At 54.8% G+C, this 16,949-nt stretch overlaps 1 protein-coding gene across 1 annotated transcript in view; it reads left to right on the top strand.

The window, feature by feature from the left end:
* Window positions 1-15,443, top strand: part of VAC14 (VAC14 component of PIKFYVE complex) — a 58,600-nt gene extending 43,157 nt beyond the window's left edge. Inside the window, exons 15-19 of the mRNA XM_033069609.1 lie at window positions 9,418-9,592; window positions 10,333-10,451; window positions 11,244-11,323; window positions 12,904-13,054; window positions 14,563-15,443. Of these exons, the coding sequence (XP_032925500.1) occupies window positions 9,418-9,592; window positions 10,333-10,451; window positions 11,244-11,323; window positions 12,904-13,054; window positions 14,563-14,725 (688 nt within the window). The 3' untranslated portion in view covers window positions 14,726-15,443. The remainder of the gene's footprint in view (window positions 1-9,417; window positions 9,593-10,332; window positions 10,452-11,243; window positions 11,324-12,903; window positions 13,055-14,562) is intronic.
* Window positions 15,444-16,949: the final 1,506 nt, after the last annotated feature.

Genomic DNA, 16,949 nt, shown 5'->3' with positions numbered 1-16,949 from the left:
GGGAACCGTTTGGCTTGTACTCAGCAAAGTGAAAAAAAAAAAAAAAGAAAGGGGAAAAAAATGGAGCCTCTTTGATAAACTGTGATATGAACTCGGGTAAAATCCAAACAGCTGTGAGTGCTACAAGGGAAGCTTCTGTGTCAGGAGGCAGCGAGCCTGCGAAAATCCACTGCTCTGCCTGCCAGGATGCTCGCTGGCCGCCTGCCCTCGGGCTTTAATGAACTGTGCACTCGCCATCCCCCTCCTCATGCCTCGCTGAGAGGAGGAACCGGAGAAAGCTTTTTAGTTTGTTTTTTTTGTCCATTTGCAAAGCAGAAAGAGGGACTCCCTCCCACACAAGGCTCTGGCCAGGCACAGGGTGATGGAGCAGGGTAGTGAACATGCCCAATTCTGCAGAGGTCTGTGGGTTTCTCCTAGCTCATCTCCAGTCCATTCCTCTGTGTCTCCCTTTAACTTTCCCTGCTCCCCAAAAGCTCCTCTCCCTAGATTGCCATGTAAAACCCCATGCCTGGAGTTCCAGAACAGTGTTACAGTGATGTGGTGGCAAACAGGCTCTCCTTTCCTGCATTGTTCCTCTGCCTCAAGCTTGCACCATGAATGCCCTCCAGGCTCTCCTCAGGCTCCTGTGGGATTTGGGAAGGAAGCCAGCAATACCACTGTACCTCCAGAAGTCCCCAGCTCTCAAATTGCCTCTTTTACATCACACAGTGGGCTCCACAAACCCACAAGAGCAGGTGCTTATTGAAGTTTTAATTCAGTGAAGCTCTGAGACATAATTCTGGACTCTTTGATACCCTCCCAGCCCCATGAAGTAGGAGCCAAAAGGGGAAGACCCAGTTTCCTCCAGGGTTGAGGTTGGCTCTGGAGCCAGAAGCACCAGCAGTCACCAAGAGCGTGACCTTCACAAGGGAGGAACCTGGTGGCCCTGTCAAAGGATTATCCCTGCTGGGAAAGCAGGAGCTGGGCCAGCTCCCTCTTAGGGCTGTATCCCCAGGGAGAGACAGGAGATGCCTCTGCTGAGCTGCAGGGAATGGATGAGCTGGGATACACCAGGACCTGGAAATGAGTTTGCTGAGCTAAAGGTGCTCCAGGACCAGCCATACTTGGAGCTGCTTGGAAGGATTTGATGGGTTTTCCTGTAGAAAAATGGGAACCACATGTGAGCAGCAGTGCCGGCGTGGGCTGGGACTAATTTGGGTCAGTGAGAGGGTGGAGGGGAGGAAGGGGAAATGTGTGTAGGAGAGGAAAATCCTCACAAAATGGCCAAGTTCCTTCAAAGAGCAGGTCCTCAGGTAGGGATATCTGCTTCCTCACAGCACTTTTCCTAGGATCACAGCAGGAGTGCTGTGGAAGGAGGGAGCTGGAAGAAGGCAAACTGGCCTGTGGGGAGAGGAGCCCACAGCTTCCCTGCTTGCTGACTGTCATGTTCTGCAGAGCAGGGATTCAGCACAAGCAGCTTCCAAAGTATCTCCCAAATTTTCTTTGCCTGGCTGATGGGGTGAGGACCTTCATGATGGGGAAGCAGCTTAACCTGTCTGATCCTGGTTTTGGGGCTTAGGTGTACTGATGATGCTTCTTTCTCTGGCTCTGCAGCTGTGACAACTCAGTTTATTCATCTTTGTGAACGAAAGAGCCAGGACAGGAAATCAGGCTGAGTAACAGTGTTTTTCCCCCACCTGTCTTCCAGGGGATCTTGCTTAGTTATCCCCTGAGCACAGGGCATACTCAGTTATGAGAAGAGCTCACCTCAGCCAGTGGGTCCAGCTGGGCAGTCTGCTCCAGGATGGGATGTCCTCAGATATCTCTGGATGGGACATCTTTAACTCCCCACTGAAAGCGTAGAGCTGTGCAAAAGCCACCTTGGTTGGAGTTCCTGCCATTCATTGCTCCTTCCCTTCGTGCATGAGCTGCTCCTTGTGTTCAGCTGCACCTGGAGCTGGTCTCATAGTACTGGGTGTTCTCTTAGGGTCCTGGCAGGGCGGGGAACATCCATCTGCTCCCCTCTCATGCATCTGTGGGCCTTGGAGGGTTTGAGGGAGCAAGGCTCCTCAGGGTGCATCCCTCCTTGGGATCCCTCCAGGGATCCTGGCTCAGAATGCAGGACAAGCATTGTGATCCAATGCAAGGCTGAGATGCAGCAGGCATGGAGGCAAGCCTGGCACTAAAGCTGAAATAGCATGGCATAAATGGAGTATTTTTTCAGCTGACACTTGAGTAGGAAGTGCAGCAGGACTCAGTCAGTTACAGTCACCTCCTTCCCTGAGCTCCAGGATATGCCTGAGTTGTTGACAGAAGAGACAGGGCAGCTTCACCTCTCACCCCAGGGTACACTTATCCCTGAGCCATGGGACGCTGCCACCTCTTCCCAGTTCCTTTTGTCCTTCCTTCTGGAAAGCTTCACCCTCAAACACAAATGTGTTCCTGCCATAGTCTGTCCCTCTGCTTTCAGAGGTCTAGAGATAGCCAGCAGGACCATTTTCCACCAAATTTGCCTTCCCTACATGAGGATCCAAAGGCTCATCCACCTCTAGGACAGTGACCTGCTCCTTGGCCATGCTTTTAGGAACAAAAGCACTTTTATTTCTTCATCTTACAGCAAAGTGGTGGGGATGGGTGAGCAGGGACTGCTGCTCCCATCTCTGTACAAGCTGTGCATGCCCTGAACAGGATCAGCCTCTCCCAGCTCCTGTTGCCACAGCTTTGCACCCGCTCCTTTAACCTATTTTATTTGCAGTGATGAGAAATTATGGGGGGAGAAATAAGGCGCTTGTCAGTTTTCTTGAAAATTAGGCCACAGCTGTCAGCCTGAAAGGGAAGCGGACGTCTCAAAGGAAGGATCTGCTGCTGCTTTACTGTTCTCCCCCACTCCCCAGCCCATACCCTTCCTCCCCTTCCAAACAGAGCTTGCTTGAAAACATCAGTGCCCGATGTAAGTGCCCCTCTGGGAACAGGTTCTGGAGGGCTCATTGAACATGAGTTGTTCCTCAGCTGAGATGGTGGCTGGAGCACATCCTCCAAAGCTGCTGCTGGTTCCTCCTGCCTGGGGCTTGAAGCCCCAAGAGCCCAGGGCAAGATTTGCATTTGCCATCCATTTTGCCATCGAGTTACTGGCAAGTTTAAAAGTTGGAAAAGAAGTGCTTTGGAGAGGAAATTTTTCGTTTTCCTGGAGGGTTTGTAAGGGAAGGTTTGCCTGTTTTTCTAGTGAGCCTTTTGTTGATGCTCAGATGTTCCTACAGGATTTTGTAAGCTTTGCAGTCAGTGACTCATCAGTGCAGGTGCTCAGGCCAGGTTGGATGGGACTTGGTGCAGTCTGGTCTAGTAAAGGGTGTCCCTGCCAATGGCATGGGGTTTGGAATGAGATGGTTTATAAGATCCCTTTCAAGCCAAACCATTCCAGAATTTTATGGGCAGGATAGCTTTATCCATAAATCACTGTAAAGTTTCCTCAAGGGAACTCCTGGCGACACAGCAGCTTGAGCAGCTGGAGACTGGTGCTGATTGCCTGTCAAGTGGGCTTCACCTTGCAGGAGCTGTCACATTCACAAGTTGGGCCATACCTTGGGCTGAGTGGACCATCAAGTTTCTAGATTTAGTTGTCTTTTAGCTTCTGGCCCATTCCAAAGGATATTGCTCTTCCTTCTCCTTGCCCTGTTCCCCTCTCACTGTGTGGGTATCTGATCATAAAAATATCCAGAGGTGTTGGATATCTGCTTGGAGAACTCAAGGTGATCTTGTTGAAGGGCACTTATTCTCCAGGCATGTCCAAGGTGGGAACAGGCTGCATTCATCACGAATCAAGGTGGATGTGCCCAGCTTCAGGCTGGGCTATCAGCTTTAGTGGGCAGCAGGGCAGCCGTCATGCCAGCCAGGACAGGAGAGCAGCAGGAGCAGCAGAAGCCAGGATCAAGATGCTGTTTCACCAGTTGAAGCTGGCCTGAAATACTAATGTACATTTGTGCTGTGTTCCTCTCAGGCATCCGTCTTGGTTGCTCTGGGGATCCCCAGGGATCCCTGGGGAGCGCCTCACGCTGGGGCGGCCGCAGCCCAGCACTGAGCTGGCACCGCGGCTCCTTCGGCAGTTGTCACACTGAGGGCTGCTGCCAAGCAGACGCTCCGTGGGAGGGTTTTCTTTTCTTGTTTGCAGTGAAACACTCTGCACCTTTCCCTTTTCAAGTGAAAGCATCACAGGGCTTGTCTCCTCCGGCTTTCTGAGATCTGCACATCTCCTCCCAGAATCCACACATCTCCTTCCCAGATCCGCACCTCTCCTCCCAGGATATGCACATCTCTGGTCTGCAGCTTTCACTGAGTTGCCCTGGGGAGCTTGATAACCATTCCAAGAACCCAAAGCTGATGAGGGTCCTTCTCCTCCCCAGACCTGCCTCCTGCAGAAGGAGCTCCCCTGCTCCCAAACCTCACAAACCCTTTAAAATCCCTTACATAAAATGCTATGAATTTTGTAAAGCAGGAGCTGCTGGGGTTGCCATGGTTTCCCTTGCCCAGAGGAGCAGCTCTGGAGCCTGGATTCAGGAAAGGGGGGGATTAAAATGGAGGACTGGGATTTTCTTTGATGATGTGGAGGGAAAGGATGGGACAATTACATCCTCCTGCCTTCCCCAATTGCTCTCTTCTCCTTCTGCCCTTCCCATCCTAATTTTATCTATGCTTCCTCTGCAAATTCCTAAAGGATTCCAGCTGCTGGGCCAGACTGGGGATGCTGCTTTTCCTGGTGGGAGAATTTCAGGGGGATGGGGATGGGCTGTGGGTATCACAGAGGCTGTGAATTCCCTGGTTAGGTGGGTTAAGCCAGGGCATCTGCTGAGGAGCCTGAGGGGTGTGGAGGAAGGGTGGGGGAAAGCCTTTGGGACGAGAGAGGAAGGGAGCAGAGGAAGAGGGTTGGGAGGAAGTATGGAGGGACTCTGCCCTCCTCACAGCTATGGAAGTTGTTTTGAGACCCATGAGCAGAAAAGTGGAGCAGAAGCCCTCAGAGCATCACTCCCAGGCCTCAGCCAGCTCCTTCCACAGCTGAGGCTCTGTCCCAGTTGCTGGAAGTGGAACAAGACATGATCCTCTCCCTGCTGGGGCCCCGTGTCTATTAGCCCAGAGCTAATAAAGCAAATCACTAGTGCTTAATGAAGAAGCACCTGCTTAATTGAACACAGCGGGATGGTGCTCAGCATGGCCAGGCAACAGGATGGGACCAGTGTTTCCCCCCAGGCACCCCGCAGATCCCAGAGGAGATGGTTCTGCACTGACACTGGATTTTTTAAATTTTAGGGAAAAATAAATGTTCACACTTTCCAAGCAAGCAGTGGACTGGCCTGAGCCTCCACCACCCTGTTCCTGCATGGTGGCTCAGGGCAAGGGACAGGGCTGAAGTGGTTAAAGGAACGAGCAGGATGGGAACTCTGACAGCTCCCTGAAATAATGATGTTTAGATTAGCCGGTTTCCAGGCATCGAGTTGTCAAAGCAAAGAGGGCTGGGAGGGATGCCGGGGCTTGTCCTTAATTGGACATGTGGCTCTAAAGCCACCCCATCTCGCCAACATCCTCTGGGCTCCAACGTGGTGCCCTGCAGCAGCTGCCTGCCCCTGTATGATCCCTGTCCTGCTTGTTCCCATACTCATCCCACCCCACCGACCATTTGCATGAAGGGAATTCATTGTGATTGACATTGCTGTGCTGGCAATTTGGTGGCTGCTACATCAGAGACACAGGGGGACCCCAGGGTGGCTGACACGGCCGTGCAAAGCTCGTGGTGACCTCTGTGTCTCTTCCCTTGGCCAGCCTCATGTTGTCGAGGAGTCCTTTAGCAAGGGAGTGGGCAGGATCCTGTGACTGCAGCAGGGGCTGGAAGTGTCCTCTGGGTCCCTTGGGAACCCCATGGTGGCTCAGGGTGTCCCCCATCGTCACACTGCAGGTGGATGCTGCCTCCCATCTGCCTGCAGCCACATTCCTTGGCTCCATCGGAAAGGCTTGAATAACCCTTTTAATTTAAGGAGTTAAATTTTAATGGCCTGAATACCACATTTCATTATCGCCATGTGCCTGCGCTGCTGGCTGCATAACACAGCCGATATGTGCCATGGTGCTCTGCGGCTCCTGCCTCCCTGGGGACCCTTCCTACCCTCTTCTTCCACACCAGGAGATCCTCAGAGACTCTCTGGGTCCCCATGGGCAAGGGGATGCACATCACCCACAGGGATGCAGGGAGAGCTGCAGGGAGAGGCATCTTGCTGGAATGATGCTTCAGGGGGATTAGCCAGTTCCTTCCATCATCACATCATGTATATATGGGGAGATATATATATATTAAAGGGGTGTGTATATATACACACACACACACACACATATTTATGGAATGTATATATCCAGGATATATTTAAAGGGTGTGACTTCCACGCTCTATCCCCTCTGCCCTGTTCCCTTCCACAGCCACGCCACTGACTTCTCAGTTGAAGCCACCTGTCCTCTGTTCAGCCCCTTTCCCTGCCTCCTCCCAGCCAGCCTGGCGTTCCCCTCATGCCATCAAAACCTCCCAGGGAATGAGCTCCTGGTGACCCTCCCACCCCACCAGCAGATGCCTGGTGCTGGCAGTTGGGCTCAGCTGCTGGCTGCTGTCACGGAGGCCAGCAGCTGCAGGACCAGCCAGTTGTCCCCTCCTCTGGGGACTGCTTTTGGGATATGCTAACAGAGGGGCTTCATGGAGGGGAGTTTGAGGTTTCTGCAGTGCCATAAGAGGATGCTGTGCACTGGCAAACTCATTCTGCTGGTGGATCCCAGAGAACCTGGGGGCAGCTGGAGGGGATGGTGCCCAAGCAGGACAGCATCTCTGTGAGGTGACATGACTTTGAAGCAGAGAGACAGTCTCCACACAGCTTCTTCTCTAACACACCGACAGTTTCCAGTTCCCCAATGCCACCAAAAGGAGGAGGGAGAATCCCAGCCCTTCCCCACTAATCAAAACCAGGCCTGAAATTAGAAAGCAGCTCGCATTCAGCCCTCTGCTCACTGCGAGCACAGCGTTCACCAGCCAAATGGCAGAGCTCCTTTTTATGGAAAGCAAAAGCCTTCCTTTTCCATGGAGGACTGGTGGAGGGGGAGCCTAAAAGGCATCCTTTTTGTCATGGAGAAGCTTTGGAGGTCACTGAATTGCCCTCAGTGCGCCCTGGCACTGTTTTTCTTGTTTAAGGTCTTGCTATAGTCTTCTTGTCTGGAAAGTGTAAAACACCAACTCCCCACCAGCCACAAGCATTGCAGCCAGTCCCAGCTGTACTGGAGCACCAACCACTTCATTGTTGAGACTAAAACTATCCCAGTGTTTGTCCCTGGAGAACCCATCCCTTCTTTGGGCACATTAAACCATCCCACTTCATGATTCAAGTGCCTAGCACAGCTGCTGGAGGAAGCTTGGCAAGGATGGGGCATCCAGTTATCCCTCTTACTGGAGAAGGGTAGCATGGAGCCACCTTACTCCTGGGCTGGGCTTGGTCCTGCCCAGACTGGGCTTGCTTTGCTGCAACTGGCAGTGAGTGGATCCTGCCTGCAGCACTGAGCTATTGATTTGCTTTTGGCTCCATCAGACTGGACTAAAAGCCTCTGCTTTCCCCTTTCCTACCTCCATGCCTCACTTTCCCACCGCTTTCCCTCCTCCAGCCAGCCTGCGTCCAAGCAGCGAGAAATCAGGGAAGCGTTTTCATCCCCATGAATGCAGCTGGTTACGTAAGAATAATTGGGATAAATGAGCTTATTTATCACAGCCCGTTCCATTTTAGCGGGGTCCAGGGCGATCGCTGGGTTGGGTTACATAAAATCCCGCACAGAGCATCTCATTGTCCAGTGGCAGCCACGCGGGATGCGGGAGCTGCTGATGGAGAGCAGCCAGGGCTGGGTGAGGAGGGAAGGGATTATTTGGCAGGATGAAGAGGTGGGAGGAAGATGGGGGGTTTCTTTCTCCATGTGTTGAGGAGGGAAGATCTGTTTCTTCATTCTCGTCCTTCATCCCTAAACCACCAAGCTTTAGGTTATGGTCTTTGGAGTTTAGCTATAGCCAAATAGTCTTCCTGTGGTCTGTCCTTACAGGAGCAGGGGCTGGAAACTCACATCCCTCCTCCTCCTCATCCCAGGAGCTGAAACATGACTTTCAGGCAGGGGAGGTTCAGGTGTACCTCCTACCACCTGGCCAAACCAGGCAGCTAGTGAACGCCTCCTATCCCAGCAGCCCAAGCAGTTGCTCCTTGTTTTGCCTCTTAATCCTCTCAGAGATGCCTCCAGGGGGAAATCTGAATCCAGCTAAGATTATCTGGTGGGGAAGTGTATTTGGTAGAAGCTGGGGGAAAGCAGAATTGCTCTGGGGGTTGCCTTGGTGCCAAGATTCCCTATCAGCCCATGGGGAAATATGGTGAGCCAGGGAGCATTCCAGTTTCAGGAGAAGCTGGGATGCTGGAGGGCCAGGTGGGCTTGCCTGTGTCTCTCCAGTCCCCACACTGGGGATCTGAGCTGGCACTGGGCAGCATTTCAGGTGTCCTCAGACAAACTACCCAGGAAGGCAAAAGCCTGGAGAAAAACAGGAAATCCCCAAATCCAAACAAATGTGGGAGGAAAAAAAAATCTGATGGTTTGGGGTTTTTTTGGGGTTTTTTTTTGGACTAAAAAATGTTGAAAATCTTGGGAATGCCTCAGGGTTTGTTAAGCAGGACATTCCTGCTGTGACCCAGCCAGGCAGATCAGCGTGGGCTGCAGTGCTGGTTACACTGTTTAGAGGAGAGCACTGTTGGCAGGATATCCAGTGGAGCAGAGACATCTTCCAGTTTCACCAGCTGGATCTCTGGAACCGCTCAGCACCGGATCTCAGGGCAGCTGGAGCATGGAGGAGTTCAAAGAGCAGCTACTCGCTCCAGGGCTGCTGGATTGCACAATGCCTTGGAATTGCTTTGCCCCACTGGCTATACTCACTGGGATGTTCCCCAGTGTCATTGGGATACTGGTCTGACTGGGCCATCTGCCATCTGCAGTGGTGTTTCTGTACACTCACTGCACTGGTCAGGCTGGAAGGTGACACTGAAACCTCCTGAGGGAGGTCCTGGGAAGGCTTGAGGTGGCACGAGCCGTATTAGTGGTTGCCAGCAAGGCCTCAAAGCAATACCTGCAGGGGCATCCAAAGCAATATGACCAGGGCATGTCTTAGCCCAGCTATGGGTTTTTTTTCCTTGTCCTGGTGTGAATAGCTGCATCCTCCAAATGCAGAGCCTGGTATTGCCCCACAGCATCTCCCTTCTGGTGCCACTACACTCACCCAACCTCTGATGCACCCAGATCTTCTCCCTGGTCCTCCCTGGAGAAGTGGGCTCACATCAGAGTCTTGATTGTGCTCATTAACCATCCTTCCCCCCGGTTTTTCTCTTCTGTGATATACAGGCAGCTTTGTCTACTTCTGAATGCAGAGAACATCTTTCACTCCATGGCAGATATCCTGCTTAGGGAGGAGGACCTCAAATTCGCTTCTACCATGGTGCACACCCTCAATACCATCCTGCTGACATCCTCTGAGCTCTTCCAGCTGAGAAACCAACTGAAGGACCTGAAGACCCCGGTATGGGCAGCAGGAGCAGGGTTAGCAGCTGGAGGGGACATAATAGGGGTGGTGGGGACCTGGCAGCCACCAGGGAGTGTGTCTTGCTGTTCAGTCCCTGCCTAGTAGGTCCCAGGGTTGAAGCTCCAGCAGCCTCTTTGTTCATCCACCCTTCAGGAGCTGAGGATGGGCTTGGAGGATGTGCCCAACTCTGCCCAACTCCTGCTTTTCTCCCTGGAATGGGAATGGGCTTACTGAGCCCTTAAGCACCTGCTGCCTCCCTCTGTGTGACCCCCCATAGGCCGTGGGACAGGTGACAGCAGGAGCAGAGTCCTGCAGTTCCTCAACTGTCCCTCCCAGGGACATGCCCAGAATTTGCTGAGCAGCTGCCACCAGGACCAGTGACATCCAAGGAAGGAGAGGAGGAAGATTTCTCCTCTTCCTTCTTCTGCTGAAAACCAGTGATACAGGGGTCGGCCCCCTGGGTGGGACAGCATTGTCCTCCAGCCCCTCATCCTGTGGTAGACTCAGCAGCCCTTAGGGCCACCTCATCATGTTGTCACCCCAAAGCCCACCCTGTCTCCATCTCCTGAGGCTGAGGCTCATGCCAGTGCCAGGTGGACTTGGTGGGTCCAGAAATGTCCCTTTGTATTTTGGTGCCACTTGCTAGCCTGGTGGGTTGGTGTTGGATACCTGGGCTCTCCATGACATGTCCATGCTCCCAGTGGTGACCAAACCCCAATGGTTCTCTCTTTCCCCAGGAAAGCCGTAACCTCTTCTGCTGCCTGTACCGGTCCTGGTGTCACAACCCTGTGACAACCGTGTCCCTCTGCTTCCTTACCCAGAACTATAAGCATGCCTACGACCTCATCCAGAAATTGTATCCTTCGGGGATTTTCTGCCAGGGTGGGGCCTGAACTGGCCCTCAGTCCTTCTGTGGCAGCCAAGGTCACCCTGCAGGCCAGCCCAGCCTCCTGCCTGCAGCCCATCATTACAGGGCAGGGCAGCCTGTGCTGGGTATGTGCCAGCTCCCTTCCCCTTGTGTCATCCCTTTTTTTGTGGTGAAAAGAGAGGAAGGCGTGCACTGACTGAACCTTGACCTTTCCCTGCCCAGGAGGGGAGGCTCCTCAACATCCTCTTCCTTCCTGGAAGATGAAGGCTTTGGCCTCCTGGCCTGGTGAGGAGCAGGCAGTGCCCAGCATGGCACAATCCCCGGTGAGCTCACCATCTGCCTGCAGCAGCATGATTATTTTCATGTGCCAGCAAACCCCATGCCTCCCTGAGTAGTTTTCCAAATGAAGAAGCTCAATAACTCAACTTCCTAGTGCACACCGGCATTCCTTCTGGGAGATGCAGCATCCCCATGGGCCAGGAGGGTAAAGGCAGGGTAAAGGAACACTCATCCCGCCTGCTTTCAGCTTTTTGGGCAGCCTGCCTCTTCCCCTATACCTGCCTGCTCATCAGTCTCCCTCCATCATCCTTCAACCACCTTACAGGCCTTTCAGCCCTGCCTGTGTGCAAGCCCTTCCCTGCCCACTCGCATCCCACAGGAGCTATGGATGCAGGGAGGCTTTGGCAAAGCCGTGGTCCTCGTCAGGCATCACCCGTGCCAGCCATCTGCTGCTGCCCAGCCACCTTTTTCCAAGGTAACACCCTTGACAGCCACATCCAGCGGGGATCTGGAGGTCACCGTGGATTTCCTCACCGAGGTGGACAAGCTGGTGCAGCTCATCGAGTGCCCCATATTCACATGTAAGGAGGAAAAGGCGGGTGAGGAAGGGGCGGCGCACGGTGCTCCCCCTCCCCGCGCCTCCATCGCGGGCGGCAGCCGCCGCACGAATAAATAGAGCAGAAGTTATGAGACTTCTTGCCGGGAGGTTTGCCCAGCACTGGAGCTGCCCGCCGGGAAAAGGGCATGCTGGCAGCACGGGGGGGCAGCGCTGCCCCCAGATATAGGTTAAGGGAGCGAGCAGCACCGGCATCCAGCAGAAGGGATGGGGGAAGGGAGGAGGAGGCCTGGGTCATGCTGAGCATCTCCAGGGGTGCATGAGGAATGTGTCAGATGGGGGGAACGCTCTGTGCCACCCTCAGATGCGTGGAGTGGCATTGTGGGTGCTGCTGGGGCCCTTATCAAGAAAAATGAGGCTTTTTTTCCCTAGAAATTAAGAATTAAGCCCTAAAAAAGTAGCTGATGCTTTCTCCAGCACCCAGCAATGTGGGTCCCCCATTGGGTAATGCAGTAGTGCCTGACCAGGGGCTCAGGGGTGTGACACTGGGAGCCAGGACAGTGGCAGGGGATGTGGCACAGTGACCTGTGGCTGTGGGGGGTGGTTTCTCATTATGCTGGTTTGCTGCCTCTGGGCTTCTCATCAAGGTGTATCAGGGCACTGAGGTTGTTGAGAAATGTCCTGGAAAGGACTTTGTGGGGCACCTGTATCGGTCCAGGGTGATATTTAAGGGTAGAGTTTTAGAGTAGCTGGGCAGAAGAGACCCTCAGTCATGCTCTCTCCTGTAGACCCTGTCCTGTATCCCCAGGATGACTGTCCCAACGTGTGAGGCACCCACATGTCTATGGTGGTTTTGCATGCCCCAAAATTACTCATTCAGGGTTCCACAGCCCACTCACCTGAGTCCACACATCTCAGGTGGGGAACAGACATGTCCCCCACAAAGTGGCATCCCTGGTGATGGCTGCCTTCACTGGGGGACACCCAAAGTACAAGTAACAACCAAGAGGTGAGATGCTGAGACACAGACCTTGCCCCATCTCCTGGCCTGCCTCTTTGGTTGTATTTAGAGCTCCAGAAGACTGTTCTGCTGTGAGCACAGCAAGGGATAGAGCCAGAGGGTGGTTTTTCCTCTGCTGAGCAGAATTGAGGCCCAGCACATGTAACCCTCAGAACCAAGTGGAGGGGATTCCCTCTGTTCCAGGAGTCCCCAGGAGGGTGTCACCCAGCCCTCTGGATGTGATGCTCCAGGGTGGGTATTTCTGCTAAATCTGCAGAAGCTGAGGAGCAATCCTGTGTTGCCTGTGTGTTCTCAGGCAGACAGCGTGGACAGCCCCAGGGGTGAGTGGTATCAGGAGTGGCAGATTGGGGAGCCAACTGCACCCAGAGAGCTGTGTCAAGGAGAGGGACTTCTGAACAATGTGGGACGCAAAGATGGATGGGTTAAGGAAAGGGGAGAGGGGTGCCATCAAGTGCCCCTTGGGTTGGCTGGCAGAGGCTTAGAGCCTCTCCAGGACTATCAGAGGGGGTAGGAGAAACCTGCTACTGCAGCTGGAGCTAAAATGCATTTTCCCTGCCTTCCCATCCTCTTCTGTCTTCTCCCAGATCTCCGCCTGCAGCTGCTGGATGTGAAGAACAACCCCTACCTGATCAAGGCTCTCTATGGGCTGCTGATGCTGCTGCCCCAGAGCAGCGCCTTCCAGCTCCTCTCCCACCGCCTGCAGTGCGTGCCCAACCCAGAGCTCATGCAGACCACGTAAGTGCTGGGGGGACGGGCCAGCATCAGCATCGGGGCTGGATCAGCTGTTCCCCCACAGCTGAGCATCCCTGCCATTCCAGGCTCAGCCCCGATCCCGGGCTCAGCCCCATGCTCTGCTTTCACCCCCCAGCTCCACTGCGGCCGTGGCTGCTCCTTGTCCCCATGGCCGGGAGTGTTGGCTCGGGGGGTTTTTTGTGTCTATATTTGGTAACCCTGGGAGGGCTGTGCCTCATCCACAGGCATTTGGCATCCAGGATGGAAAATTTCACTTGTGGGGTCGCTATGGAAACGAGCAGAGCTGGGAAGGAGGTTTATGGAGAAAGACTCCAGCAGCTGGGGGGGGCTCCCAAAGCATCCCCCCTACAGCCTGGACAGCCTTCACAGCACCCAAAAGGAGCCTGGCACTCTGCTAATGCCTCCGGATGGCTGCTTCATTCCCACTCCTGGCCTTTGGGGATCCGTGAGATGTGCAAGGGCGGCATCTCCCTGGGGACCAGCTGAAATCCTCGTGCTCCCTGCCCAGGGGTGCTGCCAGTGGGATTTGCTTTCCAACCCTTGGCTAATGAATAGTGGGGGGGTTTGATGATAAAGCTGGCTCTGCCTTGGCGCAGCCCTGGGAACAAAAAAGCTCCCAAGATGGGCAGGTTTCTGAATTAACCCCCCACCGCTGTTGTCGCTTCTTGGCTTTTAACTGCTTCCCTGGGATGGCTTTTATCCCTCATGGCCTCCGGCACTGAGCTCCTACCCACAACCCAGCACTGATATTTAATTGGGGGGGCGGAGAGGGGGCTGCATGTGCTTTCCCCCTCCTTTTTTCTCCCCACTAACCCTGGCAGTGGGGGTTTTTCGAGCTGTCAGACGGCCTGAGCATCTGATTAACTCTGACCTACATTCCTTCAAACACCGAAGCCGGCTTTCATAACCGGCCAGTCCCAGCTGCCCCCTCCCCAGGGACATACCAGGGCTACCAGAGCTGCCTGCCATCTTTCCGTGAGCATCCTATGGCTGGTGTCTTCTCCTTCCTTGCATGGGGACAGCAGGACAGCGCAGGGATGAGTATCCATGACTGGAACCCTAGGGAGCCTGCGTTTGGAGGCTCCAGCCGTGTGTGCTCATCTCTGGGGACTGTCCTTGCTGCCACCAGATGTGTTTTGCTTGCTAAACAGAACAGACATGGAAACTGAGGCACACGACCCTGACATCCTTATCTCACTGCATTTGACTGCAGTGGGTTGGGATAGAGGGGAGTATGTGTCCTAGGAATTAAACCTCCCATGTGGGCCAAGATGCAGATGTCCCTTGTCCCCTCCTTGTCCCAGGACCTCTTGGGCTCTATCTCACACCTTTGGAGGAAGAAAATACGTCTTTGGGGATATTTTATGAGGCACCAGCATGACTAGGATTTGCTAAGCTCAGCTTCTTCAGGACTTGGCACTGCCAGTGCTGGATGGTCACAGTACCAAACATTCCCTACCCCTTCCTCACTCTGTCTTCCCACCCTGCAGGGACAACACCAAGCCCAGCACGAGCTTCAAGAGAACAGCAGCCTCCAACATTGACTACACGGAGCTGCTGCAGCACTTTGAGAAGGTCCAAAACAAGCACCTGGAAGCAAGGCACCAGCGAGCTGGGCGGGCAGAGCAGCTGGACCGGCGGGTGGTCCTCTGAGCACCCCTGCGGCCACCGTGGGTGTGCACAGTTGCTGGGGCAGGGACCAGGGGACACAGACCAGGGAACAGGCATTCCGGTTGCTGGCCACCGGAGGATCTGGTGGGTTTAGTGGAGATGGGCAAGCGCTTAACAGGACTGGTTTTCCCCTCTGCTGTGCGTTTGGATGAGGGGGGACCCTCAGGTGATGCCCAGCTTCTCCTGTGGGTGCTGGGGGGATATGGTGAAGGGTTGCCTGAGGAGAGGGCCAGGGTAATGCACCTCATCTTCTCTTGCAATGGGGCGAGGAAACTCCCCTTTGCTTTGCTAATGCCTTCCCCGTGACTGTCAGCTGAGCGCCCAGCATGCTGCCAGCAGCACCGGAGGAGGGGAAGGGAAGACGGGAGCAACCCCTGGCCTTCAGCCCTGGAAAACAAGCACGCAGGGCTGCCAGCCACCTTTCACCACCCTGACTGCCACCCTCTGGTTCCAAGGCCCTGCTGGAGGTGGCCAGTGGCATCTCACTCGGGGGGACACTCCTGTGCCTGACACTCGACCCCCTCCCTGCATTCACACATCCTCTCTGAGTCCCTGGCTCTTGGCGGGGACAGCTGCACAGCTTCAGCTCCCAGCCAGCACCAGGGGACACAGGAAGCAGTGGACCTAACCCCAGACTCCATTCCTTATTCCTGCATTAAGCTCCCCATGATAAAATAAACAAGCAATGCAGACCAGCCCATTCCTTCTTGTTGGGCTTCCCATCATAGTTTTGTTGCCAAGTGAAGCCAAAAATCCATCGAGGGCAGGGGATGGCATGGAGCATCTTGCTTGACCCTGTGCCCCAGGCTGGCCCAGCCCTGCCACGTTGGCTCGCCTGCAAGCAGGACTTCTCTGCCTGCTCTTCTTCCCAGCAGGAAAAAAAACACCACTGAAATTCTTCCAGGCCACGGTCACAAAACCGCAGCACAGTGACAGGCATTTTCCTGGCCCTGCGCTGGCGCCGGTGTTGCCTTCATCCTATCCTGTGGCACATGAGGGGACCCCGGCACGTGCCAGGCTGCTGAGGTCTGGGGGGACACCGTTGCATCCCCTGCATGTTTCAGGCCCTTGCTGGATCCCAGGAAAAGAGGGATTGGAAGAATTTGTGGAGTTTTTATGGCTTCTGGACTGTTTACAGGGAAGACTGTCTCTGGCAGTGGGTTCCCCAAACAGCCCCATACCGGCGCTGCTTTGGCCAGGATAAAGACATTCCTGTCATTCCCGGGAAAGGGCTTTCCAGACCCAGTCACGGCGGGTTAATTTTAACAGCCAGCTCTCCAGGATGTGTGAGCAGTGCCTTCTCAAGCTGGCTGGTTTCTCAGGGTGCTGGGGGGGTACCTGTTGCTGGACCCCTGGGTCATTGCCAGTGTGGGGCAGGGCAGGCTCTGCCGAGCTCCTGCCGAGCTCATTGCTGCTGAGCAGCCTCTTTCCACACTGAGGGACTGAGTTTATGGAGAGAAATTCCAGCCGGCTGCTGGAGTGCTCAGCCATAATTGTTTCCTTATGGGTGGCTCTTGACCAACACCGTCCAGAGCAGTGTGGGCATCATCAGCGTGGGATCACGACTACTTTTCTGGCAGGAGGGGTGATAGGTGGCTTGGGCTGAAACCCTTGCCCCATCTGAGCGTCACTGCACTGCGAGGGGTAGGGAGGTTTGTCGGGGCTCAGCCTGGCATCCCCAGATCCCGGGAACCTGGGGCTGGGGCCTCGGGATGGCTGTGGGAAGGGTTTGTCTGCTGGCAGGCCATACATTTCCCATGGCTTCCGATAATCGAGTGCACGGACACATTTCAGAGCTGTCGTGCGAAGGGACTTCACCCTCCAGCACAATCTTGGAGGAAGGCAACGGGCCAGCATCCCCCAGGCGCCTCCAGAAGTCTGGAACTGCCCCCATGGCATCTCCAAGCGCAGTGTCCTCACATACTCCCTGGGGTTCTCCTGCTCTTCACCCAGCAACCCAAGATAATCCCTGGGGGGGGCAAACCCCGGTGCTGCCCCCACCAGTGCCACATCTCCAGGCGTCCCTCAGGTCTCCCTCCGCTGTAGTCCTGGGCCACCCGGTGTTGCTCCCCGACCTCCCCCAAGAGCATCCCCGAGAACCACGGCGGCTGCCCCCCGCTCCGTCATCCCTGCGCGTCCTGCGGGTTGCCCGCAGCGGCTCCCGGAGCATCCCCCCGCCGCCCGCAGCCCCCGGCCCCGCGGCGGG

The sequence above is a fragment of the Catharus ustulatus genome, chromosome 11, assembly GCF_009819885.2.
Source record: "Catharus ustulatus isolate bCatUst1 chromosome 11, bCatUst1.pri.v2, whole genome shotgun sequence".
Lineage (NCBI taxonomy): Eukaryota > Metazoa > Chordata > Aves > Passeriformes > Turdidae > Catharus > Catharus ustulatus.
This window is presented reverse-complemented; position numbering and strand designations above follow the sequence as displayed.